Source organism: Pungitius pungitius, chromosome 8 (genome assembly GCF_949316345.1).
Source record: "Pungitius pungitius chromosome 8, fPunPun2.1, whole genome shotgun sequence".
Classification (NCBI taxonomy): domain Eukaryota; kingdom Metazoa; phylum Chordata; class Actinopteri; order Perciformes; family Gasterosteidae; genus Pungitius; species Pungitius pungitius.
Genome location: NC_084907.1, coordinates 17,000,815 through 17,023,496, shown reverse-complemented (window position 1 = coordinate 17,023,496; position 22,682 = coordinate 17,000,815). Strand labels below are relative to the sequence as shown.

At 42.9% G+C, this 22,682-nt stretch overlaps 1 protein-coding gene across 1 annotated transcript; it reads left to right on the top strand.

The window, feature by feature from the left end:
* The first annotated feature begins 575 nt into the window (after nt 1–575).
* Nucleotides 576–21,601, top strand: quo (quattro). Its single transcript, XM_037491200.2, has 24 exons — nt 576–874; nt 8,242–8,439; nt 8,703–10,239; nt 11,106–11,309; nt 11,490–11,613; nt 12,454–12,547; nt 12,826–12,912; nt 13,024–13,140; nt 13,590–13,688; nt 13,774–13,922; nt 14,442–14,580; nt 14,693–14,815; nt 14,979–15,176; nt 15,327–16,306; nt 16,531–16,780; nt 17,167–17,256; nt 17,543–17,767; nt 18,616–18,786; nt 19,205–19,382; nt 19,562–19,678; nt 19,813–20,067; nt 20,432–20,703; nt 20,900–20,953; nt 21,075–21,601. Exons 1-23 carry the CDS (start codon nt 872–874, stop codon nt 20,933–20,935), a joined length of 5,646 nt encoding a protein of 1,881 aa, XP_037347097.2. The 5' UTR covers nt 576–871; the 3' UTR covers nt 20,936–20,953; nt 21,075–21,601.
* Nucleotides 21,602–22,682: the final 1,081 nt, after the last annotated feature.

The following is a 22,682-nucleotide window of genomic DNA, read 5'->3' as shown; positions in this document are numbered from 1 at the left end:
TGTCTGCTGGTTGGCTCGGACCTCTGCAGCGCAGCCCCCTCTGTGTCTCAAAGACTGGGCAGTCTGCCGGAAGACAATTGCTGAAGAGGGGAAATGAGAAAGCCTCGAGCCGACGGTGGAAGTTTAGGAGGAACAGGAGAGAGAAGCGATTAAGCGATTAAAACAGAAAGAAAGGGGGCCACAAACAGGGGGCTGGATTTCAACAGCAGCTCTGATCTCTGTCGCCGCTGTGTATGCAGCCGTGTGTTTACATCCCTTACGTTACGTACAGTATAACACATTCAGTGAGTTTGTGTCGGAACTGGCATGCTTTTGTGTATCCGTTTGTGGCATGTTGTGTGTGTGTGTGTGTGTGCGAGTGTGTGATAAAGCCTGTGGTGTTTGAGGGAGAGAGCGAAGAAACTCTGCAAAGCCTTGAGGGGGATTTCCTTTGAAAGGGAAAGCTTTTCTCCTCCCCCTCGGATACACTCCTATTCCTACTCCCTTCTCTCTCCCTCCCTCTCTCTCTTTCTCCCCCCCTCTCTCTCTCCCCCCTCTTTCTCTCTCTCTCTGTGTGTGTCACACACCCCTGAACTCTCAAAGCAGCCAGAGAAGCGAAGCTAGAGGATCAACAGGAAGGCTAAAAATGTGCTGCTCTCTGTGCAACACACTCAGACTTGTGGAGAGGGTTTGAAGAATGGGAATAACTTTGGTTGCCTCTTGGATCGAGAGAGTGCAACATGTGGATCTACTTCGGGTCGACTTCACTTGTTGATGCTCTAACCATGCAGAGGTTTCACTGCGCAGAGCCAAGGGAGGCTATCTCCAGAGGATTATAAGGACCAACGATGAAAAAAGGTTTCGGGCTTATATTGGAGAAACGTCCGCAAAGATGGTAAAGTAACATCTCCAAAAACTCGAGTTTAAGACCTGGTTTTACTTTTACTTTCATGTTTAAGAGTTAACTTGCTCCACTGACCCAGTAACTGAGAGCGTGAGACACTTGGTTTGGAAAAGTGACTTTGTTTCTCTCTCTTGCCAGTCATGTGTGTCTGAAGCTTTGGAATCCTGATGTGTTATAAATAATTCATTGTGTATAACTTTAGCATTTTATTTTTCAGTTGTATGAAGAACCCTTTTCATTAAAGCTCAAATTCTGTGACATACAAAGGTGGCTTAAAGTTAACGTGGCTGCACTCTTCAAACCTTTTTGTTAGCGCGAGCACAGTTGGTGGGATTGTTTCACATCAACAGCTCACTAAAGCTTTCTAAGTGTGTGCGCACTGACAAAGAGAGAGAGGGACAGATAAAAGCGCATTGTCTCTCGCTTTTGCATCTTTAAGTCCTTTGATTAGGCCTTGATTGATTCAGATGGCACACATACTTCAGTGGTCAGTGTTTGAGTATGAAAATTTTGGCAAATTAATATTAGGTGCACATGATGACGTTTTCCAGTTGAGTTTTGGATACTTGAATAAGTTCAAAACACAGGGCCTTAAACGACGGCACAAGAATACTAACACCGATTACAACTTCAACTAATGAAAAAGAGTAAAATGGTAAAATGCTTTAATGGGCTTGCTGGAAGATATGGAATCTTTCACATTGTGTCAACTGGTTGTCAGTTCATATAAATTAAGATGGGGTTTGATAAAGATTTTTTTGAATCTCCTCTTAGCTTAGCATTTATTCAGTGTACTTTTAATTCTAATATGGAAACCAGTCCGACCCCCAACATCGTTCTAGGGTTTGCCAGATAAATGAGGACTTGGCAGCGCATTGTGTACCTTTCCCCCACTTCACATGCACTGCAGCACTGGCTCGACCAATTTTTACAGCCCCCTCTGTTTGTTTTATTTATTGCATGACTGATTTTGTCTTCCGTGAACACCCTCCAACTTCAAGTCATGAGTCGGCGATGTCTGCATTATTAGATTACTACACCGTCTGACCAGTAGCTTCAATCTTGGGTAAACACAGCGGTAATACATAACAGAGAGCCCCGGCTTGCTGGTCTGAATTTATATTTACCTTCACAGAAGTAACTGTGTGACAAGCCAAGAGTCATTCATTCACCAGTAAGGTCAAGCACTTTTTCCTTAAGACCTTACTGCAGCATGTGGTTCATTCATTGTGCAGTGAACATGGTGTTAGTATTTCCAGCTGAAGTGTCCGTTGCAGAATTCAAAGTATATTCAAAGTTAAAGCAAATCATCAGTCTGTAGTATCTTGTGGGTTTTGAATGTTCTCTCTCCTCACCAGAGCATGAGCAGGTCTTTCAGTGATTCATCCAAAATTGTAAATATGAACAAGAGTGTGTTTCTGAATTAATAGACAGGATCTTTTTTTAAACCTGCATTCATTGGTTTTGGGAAAATCTATTGTCTATTTAGACATCCAGCAGAAGGAAGGTAATGTCAGTATTCAAATTATCTTAATTTCCATCTGATTTAATAAAAGTCCCCTATTCACTTGCTGTCCTCTAACCTCTTGGGAAAATGATAAGGCTCTTTAGTTGCTAAATTTTTCATTATGTTCACAAGCTTGTCGTTAACCATGTCCATCTACAAGTTTTGTATTTGTTGAGCTTTTTGCTAATAAACTACATCTACAAATGTTAATGTAACGTTGTCAGACTAAAGTCAAAACAGTGAGCTACTAGATGCTAAAACGCTTACTAAAGCCAAGCAACACAACCACTGTGTGATCATTCTCTGATACCAAGAAACAGCAGCTTTAAGTCTCTTGATTTCAGACGTAAAAAAGTCTGACACATACCTGCTTCACATCACGGTTCAGAAAGGCTCATCCATAACATTGCATTTTCCCACCCCTTAGAGTATGCATGCATGCATAAACCTTAATCTATTTTCAGTTGGAGCACAATAGACTGGCTGTACTACAGTATCCAGATTTTGATACATACTGGCCTTGCCTTAAAGGATTACAGATGCTCTCTGTCCATCCACCAGCCATCAGTAGCCCCCTCCCCTGCATGTAATAAGTATTCTTACAATACTATCTTCTGTGCTGGCAGATAAGACGTTCTGCCCACATCTTCACTCATTCAGATTTTACCAAAGTTCAGCAGAGGCAGAAAGGGAAAATCAAAAAGACAAAACCAATGTGCGTTATGTGATAATTGCAGACATCTGCGGCTCGGGCCTGTTGGAGCCAAATTATTTCAATCTTGCTTGAATCAGTTCTTTTTTAGTGTGTTTATTATCTCTGTTTCACAAAAGTGAGTCAAACTCAAGAGAAGCTGTGCAGTGTGTTTTCTGAACAGAGCTGTTGGCCAGTACCGGGGGGGGGGGGGGGAAATGTTGGTGAAGCTATGGCTAACGACCAGTACATTTTCCTCCTTTAGAAAAACAACAGTATAGTGTTGTAGCTGGTTCAGTGATCATGACCCATCACTCTCAAGTCCTTCGATCGGTTTTTCGCCTGCTTAAGTCCAAAACCAGCTGAATAACTTTAAACTGTCTGCCGTACCATCTGACGAGGAAACATTAACTGAAAGATAAGACCTCGGGTTTGTATGCCATGTCGACTGTTGTGCTCCATTGTTTGCAGAGCTCAAGGACAAAGACAAGCAGATGTGAGTGTTTAGTCAACTCCCTGTAAACACACTCACGTGCTGACCAACTAATGAATCCCCTTTGTCAGGGCTCAATGGATTTGACAAGGCCGCACGCTACTTATTTATATTGACCCTTTTCTTTATTAACCTAATTTCTTGGCCATTAAATCGTTCTTTGGATTGTTTTTACTGGGAGTTTGCCAGAATACAAGCTTTGGGAAATAAAATGAGATCGAACAGACTCTATTTTTTCATGCTAAATGGGAGCGGTTCATTATGAATAAATCATCGACATTCCAGAGGAAAAACAAAAAACATGTGGAATTACTGGTTGATACGTGTACGTTTTTGTTTTTAAAATCACATGGTGAACTTTTAAACTTTTAAAAGTCACATCTGTCCTGATTGCGGCCAATCACTTCATCAGACATTGCCGACTCTCTTGCTTTCTGTGGTAGTTTAAAAGATGTGCTGACCTGGAGAGGACATTATCCAAAACAGAAGCAGATGCAGGCAGTGTTTGAGAGCTCTGAAAAAATGATTCATGAGAAAAGGTGACGGCACAGATTTATTTGGATTCAGAACAAATTGGTTGATCGTCCTAGACAACAGAAAAAGACAGATACAATCAGCAGTGTTGGATCTTCTAAGTTGCATTGTAGAAGTCTGTCTGTCATTGTTCATCATTTACATTTTCAGGGTCTATTAATGAGTCACTTGTGAATCCTGTGAAATCAAATCTTAGTTTATTTGATTTTTAAATCTTGGGCACCATGTGATTTGAGAAAATACAGGTCAAAGCCTCTTCCCTTAATAAAAATGGCTTGAGTTATTTAAAACTAAAAAACGTATTTATAACAATGCCATTTTTAAAGGTCTGGTAGCAAACACACACGCTATTTACTCATGGCAGCTCCAAGAAAACGAGGTTTTGTCTTGAACAGGCCATCTGTTTCCAAGGATCTAAGATGGATTTGTTGAATGGAGGACCCCTCTGCTGAGTTTAACAAGAGCGGATAACACACAGCACGACAGCACTACTGCCAAATAGGAGTTAATCAATGTTAAACGAAGAAAAAGCGGAGAAAGAGAAAGAGAGATACTGGTTACATGTTTTGGATTAGCATGTGACTGATTGCTCCCAGACTCTGCATCTTACCACTTTTAGAGGCTTTATGAGCATGGAACCTGATGACCTATTAGCCCCTTGTGCCTAGGACGGGATTGGCTGAGGTCATGGATGGTATTGTCACGGCTGAGATGGACATATCTACGTGTCCGTGCAAGCAGAGTTCAGGCAGTCTTCAGGACTTACTGCCAGGTCTTCACTCATCCGTCGTTTCTGCTTTTTAGCCCAGAGAGAATTTAGCTTGGAGAGAATTATCTGGATCTGGATTTAAATCAAATGTGGCGATAAGACAAGATAGAGACATCAACCAATTCCTTCTAGGTTGTTCCCTTAAGATTCAAGTCTATTGAGTTGAGTTTAATCTTCTTCAAAATCACATTATGGTCATCTTAACTCCTCTTATCTGTGGAGCCTTTGTGGCTGATGACACAAATACACATTGTGCATTAAAAACCTTGACAGCGTGTTTACACTGTGGCTGTGCTGACTTTCTTTGGCCGAAGCCCAAGGCAACACGGAGGAAACCTGTAATTATGTGCTTAATAGTCAACACTGCAAATACTCTCAGGGTGCCCCGAAGGGTGGACAAGGCAAAGACAAAAGCCTGTTGTCCAAACTAGCATGCCAATTCAGGTCAAACAATGATCTTTGCTGGAGTCTAAAGCTCTTAAGAGTTAAGTCGCAGGCTGCACTGGACAATAATGAGCGGAGAGGGAATCCCCTTGTGCTGAATCTGAAGAGGAGGCGGAGGTGGAATGTGGCCGTCAGCTGGACATTGATCAAACCCCACTGTCTCTGCAGGCCAAGACAAAGGTTCTGGGATTAAACGTTGCTCTCTGGCTGATTAAGGGAGTAAAAATACTTCAGAAAAGAAGTAGAGACTCAAAGGATGGAAGGAAGCGAGGGCAAAATCACTGTGCACTGTTATACAGGGAATAATTGTGCTATCATAATTATGTAGGGAACTTATCATGTCCGATCCTCACTAGGGACGGAAGTAATGCTGTTAGCCAGCATTAATGGGAAGAGCTGTTAAAAACACAAAAGGAAAGGCTAAACATTCTGAATTGTGCAAGAACTATGACGATGATGATAATGTATTCAAACCCCCGAAAAACGTCTCCTACTCTGCTTTGTCTCAGAAAAAGTCCTTCTGAATCTTCTGTTTAGGCCCGTTTGGCATGTTCTCTGGCAGTTTTTCACATGTAATGAGATACAGAATAACTTACCCTCAGTTAAATTGGCTGGCTAGCCGGCTTGAACCGGGTCCAGCTGAGCAATGCTCTGTAAAATCTCAAGAGGATCTCACTAATATAAATATATATTGCTAGCCAAACCACCCACAGAGAGAGAGAGAGAGAGCGTTTGTAATTTCAGAGTGTTAACAAAAATAGGTTTAATCTGAAAGGATTTTGAAATAATGTTGTGATAATAAATGAATTGTATTTTTGTTTAGGGTTGTATTTCAGGGATGGATTAAAAACCAGGCTAAAGAAGAGTAAACACGCTCTAATAATGGGGGAATCATAAAATGAAGTCTATATCAGCCAAGTCCATTTATTGAAGTAAAATGCGGACAGAGAGGAAATGAACGTCCGAGCCCTCTACAGTGTGCAGATATGAGCTGTGGTTTATCTTTAGCTTTGAAAAAAACAGTAGAACCCAAAGTTGAATGGCTTCAGTCAGTCTAAAACAGCTGTGACGCATTACCCTTCAAGAGCCAGCCTCGAAGGTATTCTGTTCTGCATTTCCTAATCTATTGTGACAGATGTGCGCAAATCAGAAAAAAGGAAGCATTCTTCTCCACTGAAGACATGCAACTTCTACGAGAGATACAAGGACTTAGCATACTAAGTGTCCAAGGTTGACATTGATTTGTCCCAAACAACCCACATGCTGATGCTGTACACTTTATTTGAGCAAAACCACCTTGTATCTAAAAGGCACAATAACACGGTTTCAGTGAACAGGGAATGCAACACTAAGTTAAGTCACAAAATCAAAGATTAAGGAATTGGTGAATTATTAACTAAAACGTGAAACCACATTATGACTTTTGTTTTAAGACTGTCCAAGGTACTCACAAAAGTAGCCTACCCTTAAGCCAAGCGGTCTTCACAGTCCTAGCGCCCACCAGCGTGAGGTCTTTGAAGCTGCTGCCCTTGTGTTTACCCTCTGCTGGTCTCTGGTCTCAGTCAGGCCATCAAGCTAAATCAGGAGGGGGGCTAAAAATGGACCCCATTGTGGGGCCGGGAGATTGACACAGCAGGTTACTGAGAAGCGATTGAACGACTGCACGATCAGATTAAAAAGTACAATATTTGCAGTGCACAGCATTGCATTGAATGCCTGGTCGCTCTACTAGTCTGTAAACAGCCATCACGTCTCAAAAGCCCTCCCTCAAAGTCGCGCAGTCGCTTTTGTTCACCAAAAAAGCTTTAGAGATTGCTTATTGTTACTAGGTGTGTTTTGGTTGACGCCACCCGTGGCCGAGTTGCGAGCGGCTTATCTGGTGCAGACATTTGCACGGGCAGTAAACGCAGACACCAAGCGTCGTCAATAATTCACGCCGCTGTTTCTTTAAGGGCATTTTTGACCCGAATGAGCATTTCAGTGGCCTCCTGGTCCTCTACAAACACAGTTTAAATGAAGCAGATCCTGGAAAGACATGAAACAAATTGCATACACTCATGCAGAACAGACTTAATCCTCTCCAGATAGGTTGGGAAACTTTTATTAGGGTCAAACTAAATACCCCTCTATCCTTTTAGGGTGATGATCATTTACCATCTCAACATTTTTCTTTTTTTTTCTTCTAAACTTTGAAGCTGAAAACTCCCCGAGGCATTCGTTACATGAACGGCAAGGGGCAAAAGACCCAGAAAAATATTTGTCCGGTCATGTTGCATCTTCACATCCTTTGATCTTGGCTATATTGGCAATATGGACCTTCTTAAAATATTTCAGCGTTAGAATAGACATCTATTTTTTTCCACACCCAGTGTACTACTTTCCATACGCATTCGACCCAAACTAGTGGAATACACAACATAAAAAAGGCCATTGTGTGGAGATTTATAACACATTCAATGGTATTTATTACCTGCCTGGGTTTCTGTTTGAGGGCATCTGTTTTGTTTGGTTATCATTATAACGTATTGATTATATGAGATGAGACTGTGATTGAAGATTCCGTGGACCGGAATTAAATGTTTTATGATTGATGTGTTTCATTTGACAGGTCAATACAATTCTCATTTGACAAGAATGTGTAGATCACACCACTCCTTTTTATATCCACTCACATTGGTGCTCTGGTCAACTTTCATTATGTGCACAGCAGCAGTTACCCTGCGATAATGTGGTTTTAAATGTCTTTCATTTTTTTAAATCCCTGCATTCCTAGTTTTAGGGGTTTGAATTCCTGTGGCTTTGAAACATGCTTTTAGATGCAAAAAAAAACAAAAATCAAACATTTTTCTTTCTCATAAAAGGATAACTTGCTACTGAGTCGGTACACATGCCATGTCACTGACATCTTCTTTTCCTCCAGAACCCTGAATCTCTCGACTCGTCAATCCAGGGTGCCCTCTCGGCCCTCTTCCCACCTTTCGAGGCCACAGCACCCATCGTTCTCAGTCAGTTGTTTCGCACCATTGAGGAACGTTACCACGGCGACGCGTTACAGTGTCTCCTGGACTTCCTCATCCCCTCCAAACACCTGCTGGAGAGTGTCCAACAGGCAGCATGTGTGAGTATCAGATATATCTCTGTACATATATTTTCACATAAATCTCCACGTTTGTGAGAAAACACTCGGTAACTTCTTTTAGAGTAATTGCGCTTTTAAATTATACTGGTAATGACTCACATTTGAGAGTATTTTCTGATAGAATTTTACCAATGACTGAGATTGAGAAATAGGAGGCAAGGCCATGCTAGAAAACAAATGCATCAATAAAGAGAAAATAGAGCATGTCAGACCAAAATTACAAATCTTTCTTCTTTTTCTAGGCTGGATACTCAGATGTGGTTTTCCGCTGTGAAGGCTGGCCTCTGTGTCTCCATGACAAAACCATCATCCAGTTAGCACCTGTGAACCCTTTGCTGCTGCGCCCTGGAGATTTCTATCTACAGGTGGAACCTTTCGGGGACCAAGCAGCTCGTGTTGTCCTCAAAAGTCTTCTGCAGGAGGGTTGTCGAGAAGTGGAGGAGACACCCGTCCCCGAGACGTCCTACCCCTGCCTCTTCACTGAGGAGTGGCTGCAGGAGATCAATGAAGGGCGCCAGGAGACACCTCTGTCACGCTGCTTGCTCTGTACGGATCAAGGAGTAATCAAGGTGCCCTGGGCAAACATTGCCATCCCAGAGTTTTTAGACAAGCCCAAGGTCATGCCTACTTATCGCGAACCTCCCCCGGAGCCAAAACCAATCTCAGTTCCCTCCCGATTTACCTCCTCCACCCTGCCGATGGGAGCCATTATGGTTCCTGCAAAAGACAGGATGCCAGGGTCTTTGAGGCCTGTTGACTGCTCCTCCAAACTTATCAAGATGAATCATGAAAGACAAACCTCCAAATCATGCTCCAGACCTTTAATCAAACCTGTGGGTTGGGTTTCTCCCAATACCTGGGACAGTCGTAACTATCAAGGGATTGAGGGTGATTATGTGGACCTGGTAGATATCGCCACAGGCACAGAGTTTGTGGATAAACAGAGCAGCAGCCATTCACATCCACAAAATTCTGGTTTGTTCAAACCCGTCAGACCACCGCCGCCTGTACCACTCGGGAATAACGTCCCCTTCGGACGCAACCTTCAGTACACAGAGGATCCTCGTACACCGTGCAGCCAGAGAAGGCTGGAGCACGAGCCCACGGATCAAGAGTTAAAGTGTAGGTACAGAGACTCGTACGTGGCAGCGCTGAGAAACCCAGTTGCTTTTGAGAAGGGCAGTGTAGACCTTTTGGCTGCCCTGGAGGAGGTGGTCCTTTGTGAGGATCCAGAGTTAAGGGCCAAGGGAGCATTTGACGCTCAAAGAGACAAACTTGGAAGCTGTTGCAACAACTGTAATAAACCTGTGATAAGAAACGAGCTCAGCCAATATAAACACTGCTGTGAAGCAACACCGGAAAGCTTTGTATCTCATCTCAAAGACCTTCCTACAAGTTCCAAGTCCGAAAACCCAATGAAGGAATCCCCAAAGATTTTGAAATCAACGCCTGGTTTGAGCCAGAGTCACAAGGTTCAGATGAAACTTATTTCCCACCAATCAGGACAAAATACTGGCACACATCCAGGATCAGATGGTGACATCGAACCACCTCAGAAGGTGGAGGTTGTGAAACCATCAGGGAAACACAAAACTAAGGTGAGGTCTCTGTCCACCGTGTCGGAGACTTCTAAAGGGAGTCCGCTTCTCTACAAAGTCAACAACAGGAGCCACAGTGACATCTGCCCTGAGACAATCACCAGCATGATGCAGTGTAAGAAAGCCGATCTTTTGGAACAAGTGACTTTAAAGCTGGAAAGACTCAACTCCCCTAAACAAGGTAAAGCGGACTGTTCTCTTCTCATTCCCCTCATGTGGACATGTTATTACTGCACACACAGGGTCTGTTACGATCTGTTGCTCAATGCTTGAAGGGCCACTGAACGTTCACACCAAACAGAGTGATTGAAACTCGACCGTGACCTCGCGTGCTTGAGGGAATGTGCTCCACTGAGATCATAAAGGCGCTTCACAAAGAGGGTTCAAAGGTCAAACGTCGGGCCAGATTACAAGCCAGCTCCCGCTATTGTCCGGGTGATTTGGCTACGTTTTACGTTATTACCAATACCGCAGGAGGGAAAGGAAATGCCATTCTGCACCCAATGAAAGAGCCTGAACCCCCAAAAGTAAGAGCAGAGCATTCCTCTAATGCAGGGAGACACTGTGACATGCAAAAAGGGGAGGTTTCTGTGTGCCCTGCGCCCCGCTGGCGTGCATCCGCAAACCCTCAGAGGGGCATGTTGAGATCTTGCCTGGAGACATGCTTGTCATAAACTGTTAGATCAGCAACGAGAGAGAGCACAGGCAAGGCTTTGTTGGCCCTAAGGAGAAGCCAATTACAGTGTCTGAAATCAAAGCCAGGCTTAGTAGCCAGGCCATTTCAGGGTTTTGTTAAGGAGACCATGTTCAATGTTTAAAGGTCTGTAAACAGCTGTGCAGCTGGATGCATTTTGAATGACGTCTGTTTAGATGTATGAATGAAGCACTGAATAATTACTGACAACTAGTGGGAAGTGGGCTTGCTGGACAGGATCGAAAGTTCACAAACATTATGAGGAAAAAAATATAAACTTGTTCTTGCAATGATTATTTGTTTTTCTATACCTTTTTGTGGGATTATAATTATTTGTGTGTAATGTGATGCAGATTCCCATTTAAGTAGGAGGGAAATTCCCACCACCGCGGATGGACAACACTTCAAAGTCCATAACTTGAAGATAGAAAAGCCACCTCCTGCACAACTTCAACTTCTATCAACAACTTCTGACTCTAACCAGCATCCACAGACCAAGGAATCACGGTTCAGAGGCATTGTGGGGATGCTTGAACTGGGCATTATTTGTTTGCCAGGTACATGATTTCTGAGCGTTCACTTAAATATTGTCAACTGTAAGATTTCTCTATCTCAAAGCTCTTCTACCCCAACCGGATTCATCATACTTGTTTTTACTTACAGTCACTCACTGCACTTTGAGTACATAGTACAGATGACACATCCCTCACCTCTTTTTCTGTCCTACACACCCTCAGGCAGCAGGGACAAGACGGGCAGGGCAGTCGTTGAGGTCAATGGTGACAAAAAGGGGTGGACATCCAGTCTGGTGTCAGTCCGTAGTGTCTGTGAACTACTACTCTACTTACACTGCATACCAAGGTACCAAAAACAATGACTATTAGTTATCTCTATAACAAAAACGATTGATCACTTATCATTTAGAGGATAATTGTAAGTCAATGTAAGTCGCTTTCGATTAAAGCGTCAGCTAAAATGACATGTAATGTAATGTGATTGCTGAGTAGACAAAAGCTGTAGTTGTAATGACATGTAATACAATGTTTGACCACAAGAGGGCAATAGATACCATTTGAATAGCTAAAGTGTCCACTGCAGGCTTTGAATAACATGATGCATGCTGCTACCTACAGGTCCATTTCTTTGTATAGCTGCTGTTGTACAATTACGAAAACAACATTTCATGCAGTATAACAGTCAAAGTCAAATGTATACTTTAAAAATAGTTCGCTGTAATACTGACCTGCTCTGACCGTTTGCCAAAGCAGTGTCAATTCTCCTGCAAGGTTTACTAGCGACCCCTTTAACTTTGCTTTTTGTTAACACGGAGTTTAAGGGAGTCTTTGAAGTCAAAAGGTCATTCCACTAGATAGCTCGGCCTTTCTCTGTCCCCACTTAAGAGCCACGAAAACAACAGTCTCTGTCCAGGCTGGCTGCCAACTGTCTGGTATGCGACGTCTTGCGAGAATTAGCAGATATGTCTTGTGTAGGCCACACAGCAGTAATCCGAGAAGAGGCCATTAAGAGGGTGTGTAAAGGCTTTAAAGTGTGGAATAGGATGTGTGAAGAAGTATGCGTCTATGTGTCAAGAGATATAAAGATAAATGGAAGTGAAAAAAGTCAAATCAAACAAAACGACCTCATGCTGTGGTGAGGTCATAACGTTTGAATGTGCCCTGACATGATACGATGTTTTTGTAGGAAGGAAGTTCGAGAGCTTGGAATGACTTTGGTCATCAATTCCAGAAAGAAGCCTCCTTCACTTCACCTCTACAAAGCTCTGCTGATGGCCCAGGTAGGAAAAAAAAACAGTTGTGCAGATGCCAAATTCCTTAATTCGCAGATTAAGAAACTGATGGTTTTGAAATTGTGCAATAAAATATATAATACACGTACTGTCAAGCACTGACACGCAAGTTCATTTCAAGTTTGTGTAAGTTTATGATGTGTTACCAGTAACACCAACGGTAGTCCTGTTGCACACAATTGAGAAAGAAGTTCAGTGATAGAGTGATAAGAGCAACTGTTGCATCTTATTCATTCATTTTTGAACTTACTGACCATCTGCTACAGGAGCAGGCTCTCCATGCTGTCCACAGTATCGTGATGCTGGTGGACAAAGACACTTGTCCACGGCCTGAAAAACAGCCCGGGTTACAGGTTAAAAATGATACCAATTTCCATGGGTTTTTTTAATCCTTTGATTTGCACTATGGAGATGATTGATACTTTTTCCTCCTGCTGAACCTTGTCTTTGCATTTGTCCATAAGATGGATATTGTGACTTCTATGAAAGCCCTAAACAAGACAGTTGAAGTTTCCCAGCTGACCTCTGACCTGGGAGGGACCTTTACTTACTGTCATACCGACTGGCTGCAGTTCCATCAGGTACTGAATATTTGCTCACATCCCACAATCCCTTTGATCCACTAGAGTTTCCTGTAAATGACCAAAAACACATATAGCTTTGAGTGGAGGCAAAATAAGGAGACAACTAAAAAGTGCAAAGTCCTATTTAAACGGTTAGTTCCATTATTCGTTGTAGTATAAATTGTTGAGCAAACCCTCGCTGGCTTGGGGTCCACCAAAGCCCCATTGCATGTAACGTTATTATATAACAAAAACGGTCATAGAAAGTATACGGCAGAAAGAAATAGGGAGCATCAGTTGACTGAAAATTCTATGTATTTGAATTTTTTGAATTTGTTTATTTATTTGAGCAGTACACATGGTGCTCAAAAGGAGTGGACTGAAGCAAGAGCTTATGAGAGCCCACCCCCAAGTACAATATGTAGATATCAAGATGAATCACGCGTCCTACATTGAATTCATTCCAGAGACTGGTGGCCTTCATGGCTGAGCTGCGAGGGGCCGACAGCCTTTTTCAGAAGGCCATCAATAAAGTTGACTGCAGCAAGACGATGGACACCGACCAGGTAGATTCTACACGTTCACTGTGCGAAGTCACACAGTTCATTCTGAAGCCGCTCAGATGTGTTGACTTTACTTTGGCTGCCGCAGGAAGTGCAACAATGCATCCAGGAACAGAAGGCCTCAATGAGAGAGGTGCTGGAAGACACTCGACTGGTTACTCTGCAAAGAGAAGGAGGGGCCGCTCTGGCCAGAATGAGGAGGGAGGAGTTCAGATTTCCACAGTCTGAGGACTACAGGTACCAGGTCTACTTATTTTCTCCTTCTTGTCCCAATGCGCACAGATATATGACGGCAACATTGTGCAGTGTTTAAATACCTTTCGCCTGCATTGTCTTGCATTTACATGGATTTTTTCATTGAAGAAACTTTTCAAATATGTAACCTTCCTCCTCACCACATTTTGGACTACTTTCTTTACCAATTAAAAATATATTTTCTCCTTTAAAAATTGTCTTTATGATGGTTGAATCATGTATGTTTTCATGCCAAATTATTTACAGATTATAAAATGTTCTCAGTATTTATACAGGCGTGTTTGTCATTAGCAGTATGGTATCACAAGTATCGAAGTGAGTGGCCATGTAGTGTAGTTAGGTATAAAAAAATCATAATGTCAGATATTATTGCATAATCTTCTGAGGGTGTCCTGACTTAAGAAATGTGCATTGACCCCAGAAGTTACAAAAGCTACCGTGCAACGCAATTCAAGTGGTTAGAGACGTTCCTTTGTAACTTTGTAAACACTGTCCTTACAGAGATGCTGTGGAGTCAGTGACTAGTCTGTATAACGAGGTGGAGGAGAAGCTCCACACTCTGGTGATGAGATCAAACGAGTCTCTCCAGCACCTCGAGTTCCTCTTCAGGCTCAGAGAGATGGAGGCCAAAATTTGCACGGTAACAAAAACCCAACATTATATGTTGAAACAGCGGCAATCCATTCTTATGTTATTTAATGTAGGCAGATGAAAGTAAGGCCCTTGTATAACACTTTTATTACATCTTGCAGGCTGGTATGTGGTTTAATGCAGAAGGCGAACAGAGACTGAAGGACTCTTACACAACAGAGGACACCCTGGTGTGCACAGAAAAGGCCTTGATGCACTTTGATGTGTTCCTCACTAAGTCTAAGGTACACGAATTAAGTTATATAACAACAAGGTTTCAGAAATAAGACAGGCTAACTTACTTGGCCATCTGTGTGTCAATGTTGAAAAATATAAGATAACGACACTGTTAACGGGGAATAGTAGATGGGGAGTCTGTTCCACATGACATCTTATCATTTGTTCCAGGACAAACAACAGTACGCTTTGAGCTTAGTGAGGGATGCAAAAGCAGTCATTGGCACAAGTGATACAAGTCCTGCAACAGAAGTCTTTCGTACTCTGGTCAGCACCTTCAAATCCAACGTGGATGACTTCACGCTGCGTGCAGAGCAAAGGCACAAAGAACTGGAAACACTAGTGCGTGTGCACCGCTTCTGTGACCAGGTTGGTGTTTTGTCATTGCTGTGTGAACATCACCGATCTGACACTAGACATCTAAATCTCTGTCTTTCTTCATGTTTTGCTCTTTGTCCACATATACTGATTTGTGTTAACCTTTACATTTGAAATTCCCTTCTCTTTCTCTCTGTCTAGGCGGCTGCCCTGGCCAAGGAATGTTTTCATTTTTTGGAGCAGGTAGAGCAGGGCTGTTACCCAGATCAGACCCTGAGAACACTCCAGATGTATGAAGAAAGAATAGGTGGCAAATTCTCCACCACACACTTCCAGGCTCTGAAAGCTGAAACCTGTGCCATGGGGTCAGGGGCCTCTGGGGTGATGAGAGTGTGGAATGCAACCTTGGTCCAGTGCCAACAGGTTGGCCAGCGTCTGAAGGAGCTGCTAAAGAAAGAGAAAGGAGTAGATAAGAACCAGATCCAGCAGCTCACAGCTGCAAATCCTCAAGCGGAGGATAGAGAAACAGAGAAGGAGGAAAAAAGACGTGAAGTGGTGGAGGACGAAAGCTCACTGACGCAGCAGCATCCCTCTCAGAAAGAGGTCGTTAATATCGAAGAAAGCGAAAGACAAAGGACCACAGAGGCGTGCTCCAACCATCAATTAAAGCACAACTCGAAAGAAGAATCCCAAGGGCAAGAATTACCTGAAGCCGCAGTTAAAACTGAGCAAATTGCTCATTTCTTTCACAAGAACATTGGTTGTCACCCAGAAACCAGGCAGAGTCCACGAGAGCACCACAGTGAGGGCGATCTGAGGAGCACGTACTCGTTTGAAGGGGACGGTCATTGTCCGTTGCACCGGCCTTTGGGTCGGTCCTTGAGCGAGGGCTCCTGCGTGCGCTCTCGTTTGACGTGCACTTCTGGCTTTTCACCTTTGAATGTACGACATAAACACTGTCAGAGCAAAACGCAGCCATTGAAAGAAAATCTGCAGCCCGTCCAAAATCCGCCCATTCCCCATAGTGGGACCGTACGGTCAGGAAACCTGAGCTGCGAGTCAAAAAGAGACAGCAAAGAAGAGGAGGGTGGAGGATCCACAGTCCCCACCCAGAGCCCTAAAGATTTAAGGGCCTCAGAGACATTACTCACACAGACTGAAAACAATGGGAGCAATGTTTTGTAAGTAACACCTCCCTCCTTTAGCTGTAATCTAAAGCTCAGCGAGATGGTGTCAAGAACATAGCACCAAATGAGATGGGTCATAATTGTTCTGTGGTTAAACATTACTTTCATATGCTCAGATAAATATGAGGTTTGAATAAATAACACTGAATAAATGACCCTGAGCTCACGTAGGTTATGTTATGTCCTATGTGTGATTTCATGTATTTCCTCTGGAACAGGAAGCTACAGATGATCATGGAGGAGCTGCTGTCCACAGAGAGGCAGTACGTGAAGGCCTTGGGCTATGTTCGAGAGCACTACTTCTCTGAGCTGGAGAGGCCAGACGTTCCTCAGGACCTCAGGGGCCGGAGGGGGAGCGTCTTCGGCAACTTGGAAAAACTCCACGACTTCCACCACCATCATTTCCTCAACGAGTTGGAGAGCTGCGTGGATGAACCCTTCAGAGTGGGACGATGTTTCCTAAGACATGTAGGCGCCAATAGAATCAATGACACAAAAGTAACTAAAGCATGAACTCTGGCGGTCCCTGGGGTGCACCCGAGTAATTGTTTCCATGACACAACCAGGTTTGGGCAGATGTGAGTCTGCATAATGTCAAGAGGTAGTTCATGGTTTCCTGTTTTGAGCCAAAACATTGATGATTAAGCAACAAATGCATTTCCAGATGTGTACCAGCTGTAGACTAATGTGTGTTGGGCTTCCATGTAACTACTTTGATGTTGGTATTGAGCCGATCTTTTGGAAATAAGGAACACGGCTGTGAACTGATACTCGTTAGTCTGCATTTCACTGTGAATCACCCTTTTTTTGTTGGTGATAATTTGCCTATTGGTCTTTATTCCCTTTCATTTCAGAGAGAAAGCTTTGCTTTATATGCCCTTTATAGCAAGAACAAACCCCAGTCTGATAGTCTTCTGATCAACCATGGACAGGCTTTCTTCAAGGTGAGAAGCGCTGCTATTGTCCCCTCAATCTTCTTTCTCTTCTTCCTCGTCTTAAAATCCTCATAAAAGAGGGAGAACATTTTTTTTTTGTATATGAGCACGATCCTCTCTGCGAGCAGCTAACCTGCTCACCCCGAAACCCTTAGTTTGACTAATGAAATGAAAAGAGCAAGACCTCTCACGACGTGATTTTAGTCACGATGGATGTCTTCCCATCCACTTTGGTGTTAGCGTGTTCTCCACTCAGCCTTGACGTTACCCCGATGGCTTTACCCTCACTCTCCAGCAAAAACAACTGAAGCTGGGGGACAAGATGGACCTGTGCTCGTACCTGCTGAAGCCCGTGCAGCGGATCAGTAAGTACAGTCTGCTGCTGCAGGACATGATGAGGGAGTGCGGCCCGGGACAAACCAGGGAGGTGGCCGAGGTAAAGGCTGCCCTGGAGGTCATCCACTTCCAGCTCCACCACGGCAACAACCTGCTGGCCATGGACGCCATCCACCACTGCGATGTGAGACAGTTTGTTTCTTCTCACATTTCTTTCATTTTAAACCGTTATATCTTATATCGGATATTGTATATACAGTGCATATGTAAGGTGTAGTGTATTGACATAAGGATGGCAGAGAGCCTTCACTTCTTCCTAGAGACACACCTCTTCAGACTATACCATGAATAAAACGACAAAAGAACTGTGCCACTTAAATTGTACTTATAATGGCTCTTATCTATAGCAAGTTGTACATTGGCTTAAATGATGAAATTGCACTTTCTTGAGTTTGGAGTTTGGAGTTATGGTTGAAATGCACTTATTGTAAGTCGCTTTGGACAAAAGCGTCAGCTAAATGACATATAATGTAATGTAATACAGTGTGTGCTATACTGTGATAAGAATGACTCCTCACTCTCTCATCCAACATTGGAAATTCTACATTTTACATATCGAAAGCAGAGTAGAGAAACACGTACAGGCAGGACCAAAGTCATTAAGGATGATGCAAGTGGTGACAGCGGCGAAGACATTCATCTTTTGCATTTAGATTAATGAAACACTGTCTATTTAGAAAGACTGGCCCACAGGAAGGCTACAGGTTGAATCATCTTTTCCATGGAATGTAAGCGGAGGTGTTGTGTGATTGGTAGTTTGGGGGGGGGGGGGCACAGAATCAGTGAACTTTCCTTGTAAGTCTGCCAATTTTTTTGAATAAATCTCAATTCACTGATGCTGAGGCAGCAGTTGAGGAATCAACAATAAAGCTGACTTTGACTTTGGATGTTATATTGCTAAAGAAATGAAACAGTTCCATTAATGACTTTTTTTGCTGGTATATTATTGACCCTCAGAATCTCCATTTGCAGGTTAATCTGAAGGAGCAGGGGCAGCTGATATGCCAGGATGAGTTCTTGGTGACATTCAGGAAGAAAAAATGTTTACGCCACATATTCCTCTTTCAAGAGCTCATTCTCTTTAGCAAAACCAGGAAGACGGACGTAGGAAATGAAACGTATATCTACAAACAGTCCTTCAAGGTACACATATTGCTTCACACACACAAATAAACATGAAACACAAATACCAGTTAAGAAATCAATGATCATGACAAAAAAAAGGCTCTTGGTGAAGAACAACTTCTTCTTTCGCACCGTTGACGTACAAGGCGACGTGTACGCAGGAAGTACCTGCAACATTTAGTTTCCATGTAAAGTCACAATTTCCAAATGATTATTGGCCCCAGGATACACCCTGGCCTCACGTGTGCAATTTCTCTGCCCTCGCTTAGCACTTTCATTCTTCTCCCAACACTTAAAACACTAATTGTGTGTTGTCCTCCACTCCACAAGTTAACTTTCAGTAGAACTGAAGTCTTGCCAACCTGTGTGCTGTATATACTTACTTACTTGTATAAGTACTGTCTTCCATAATCGTTTTTTCTTTCTCTACATTAAGACGTCAGATGTAGGCATGACCCAAAACAGCGGTGACAGTGGGCTGTGTTTCGAGATCTGGTTCAGGAAGAGGAAAACGCAGGACACGTACACACTTCAAGCAGCCAGCCGGCAGGTGAAGGAGGCCTGGACCAAGGACCTGGAGCGGATCCTGTGGGAGCAGGCAGTGCACAACAGAGGTACTAACAAATGCAGAAATATCCCAAAAGCCCTCAGTGTAAAGATACTGATGTATTTGGCTTAGTATTGTTAATGTTGGGATGAACAGTAACAGTCTCCACTTTTGTGTGAGAATAATTTTTTGTATAAAAATGTCTTAAATTTTAAATATTTGAAAACTTGTATTTCACATGTTAAGAGGTCCGAATGCAAGAGAGAGTGTTCATGGGTATTGGAAACAAGCCCTTCATGGACATCCAGCCCAGTGATGCAGCTATCAATGACAGAGCTGTCAACTATGTGCCGACAGGAAGAGGTAAGAAGAAACTGTCAGTAAAACACCTTTGGTAATTTATCACATCACTTTATTTCTTTAATCAATTCTGATATTTTTTTCTCAATCTGCCCTGTCATGCTCTCATGAAAAACATGTTCTCCTGGTTTGTGTAGAAAACAGGGTACTGCCCTGCATGGGATCAAGGGATTCGAGGGACAGGCTTCCTGAGGGTCGGCCAAAATCTGTTGGTTCAGGATGCAGCTCGTCTTCCTCCTCTTCATCTGGAAGAAGTTCCCTGTCCCCTGTGGGATACATGTGTGTGCCGAAGTGCAGGGGGTTAGGAGGGGACCTTGGAGGATACGTATCACCTGCTGGAGCTCTGGAAGAGGACGACCTGGACCACGAGAATGGGAGTCACAACTTATTGTGTGAGTGTGTAAAACGAAGCAAACATCACACATGACCTAAATGTTGCGTATGATTTATTGCCAATTGCTTGGAGGATGAAATGGTACAACCAGGAACCTCCCATTGCCTCGACAGGCTGTTATTAATGGGCCCCTGAGCAGCCTCACTGATTCAAGCCTTTTTTTCAGCTTAATTTAATCACAACAGGGTCAGAGGTCCAGGTAAACTGTTTGTGGAAGCGTCCAAGTATGTCAGAAGGGACCAAGATTGCTAAAACAGTGTTTGAACCTTTGCTTTCCAGTTAGCATATTTCAGATTGAATTGCCCATCCATTCATCCATCCATTGATTATGCTCCTAATCCATCCCTCTCTCTTTGTTCCAGTGGACAGCTCAGAGTCATCAGGGGACAGTGTGAGCGGCTTCAGCAGCTCGAGTCACAGCTACCGCTCCACTATTGGGAGAGAGGTGGAGGACACCACCTTGGTCTCTGTCTCCATGATCAGCGTGAAAGAGACAGCGGTCAGGACCGAAGCCTCGGCGGTCTTCCACGAAGCAAAAGCTCCTGCGGGATCCCCAAGAAAAACCAAACCACCAGTTGCGCCCAAGCCAAAGACGAAAGCCCAACCCCAGGCCAAGGATCTGCTCTGTGCAGAGGTACCAGTGATTCATTATTTGTTCATTAAAGCCGTAAGTGCTAAATAAACCTCAAAGTAAATCACTTACTCAAAACGCTAAGTGCCCTCCTTACAGTTAAAAGTATATTTCTTTCTCCATTTCCTGTGAGCTGTATTATTATGACGTTGAACTGTTGTTAATGTTAAATTAGTAATTTTCTTTCTGAATGTCGCAGGTTCAGAACACTAGTGAAAAATCCACTGATGTATGACCTGAGATACGCTACAGAGTGAGTTGTGCAATTCCAATGTACCCAACTTTCATAAACCTGTATTAAAAGCGACTACCTTTTGGAAAAGGTAGGTGTATAAACTGTCCTTAAACTGAGTTCAATTTATTTTATTTTCTAGAGATTTGGAGGGGACCCAAGGAAAGATGATGAATCCAGCGTTGAAGATGAAACCATTTAAACAGACATTCTTTCACACCAGCTGTTACTGTAACCATTACCACTCTGTAAATACTTTTTTTTTTAATCTCACAACTAAAACAATAGATCAGAAAAATGTCTGCTATTTTACCTTACTAACATCACGTTTTTTAACTGGCATGGCTTGGCGTAGTGAACTGTAAATCAGTCTAGTCTCATGGCTCATGCACAGGATCGTAGAGTTGCTGCGGCCTCGAGTCGGTGCTTACATGCTATTTATAATATAAATAAACTAATCTTTGTGGGTAAATCGCCCTGGCGAAATGCTCAGACTTTCATGTCTGAGAAAAAGCCCCCTTCCTTACCCAAGAGACAATTTGATAACATCTTGTGGAGGGCTGTAAATAATTGCATCACAAAACCAATAAACGCCATAATGTTGTGTGTTATGTTTGCCTTTTGTGCAGATTTATCCTGTTTCCTTGAAAATAAAACACTTTCATTCTGTCCGTTTCGTTTTTATTCTTGCAGAAGTGTTTTTTAGTGTATGGCGGTGAACTTCAAACAAAACCTCTATCTTCTTTTCCTCTTTAAACGTGGTCATGTGGAGACTCAGGTTGGCTTCGGGGGCAAAGGTCAACATCATTCTCAGAGGCCTTGTAGGTGGTAGTGGTATTGCGATCCCCTGCTGGTCCTCCTTCCGGCTGCGAGATTCTGTCCTCTCATGGTTTCGTCCTTTTTCTGACCTAAGTTTCTTAAGCTTGTACTGTGCGTCACAAAAACGCAGTGGTTCCTCTTCTCACACCTCTCATTTGGAGGAAACAAAAAAACCCTTACCAGATTACATTGTAAGCAGCAAAGCTGCTTAACATGACAGAACAACTTACATATACTGTACGTACTCTTATGCAAGGCTAAAAACAAGTAAAAGCCAAACATTTTGCTGTTATTTCTTCCTAATTCAGGGTCTGGCTTCGACATGGGACCTTCGCACTCTTTTTTCTCAAATTATCCGATTTTAGTTAATGATTTATTGTATAAAAATAGCATTCCTTAATAAATGAAAGCAATTGAGCCAAAAGACAATTTTACATGTATAAGAAACAAACACAATTGGTCTACTGTAAAAATGAAGGAAATCCAAATAGTGATTTTTGAAAAATGGGATATGATGTAGACATCATAGCCACAAAGACACTTTTTACTGTATCACAGACATTACCGAGCTACTCTCAAAATGAAAGGTACTTCAAAGACCTAAAAATATCTGTTAAATTAACCATTTTTAGGGAAAGTTCTTTATTCTTACTTTCGCTTTTGTTAATGACTGACTTCCCGTTTTCTTGGTGGCCAGCTGATGGCCTCCGGATGAGACCAATGTCATCCTTAAATTAAGGATGTGGAAATTGACCTCACAGTGACATGCAGTCGAGGCTGGAAAGCACCTTTCCACAGACACTGTTGTAGCTGGTACAGGGAGCACCAGCTGAAGAAACTTTGTCACCTCAGGAACATCTTCATCAGATCCTTCTGGGCCAAAAAAGTGGGGAAGTAGTCCAGGAGATTTACACTCATTCGTTTGTTTCCT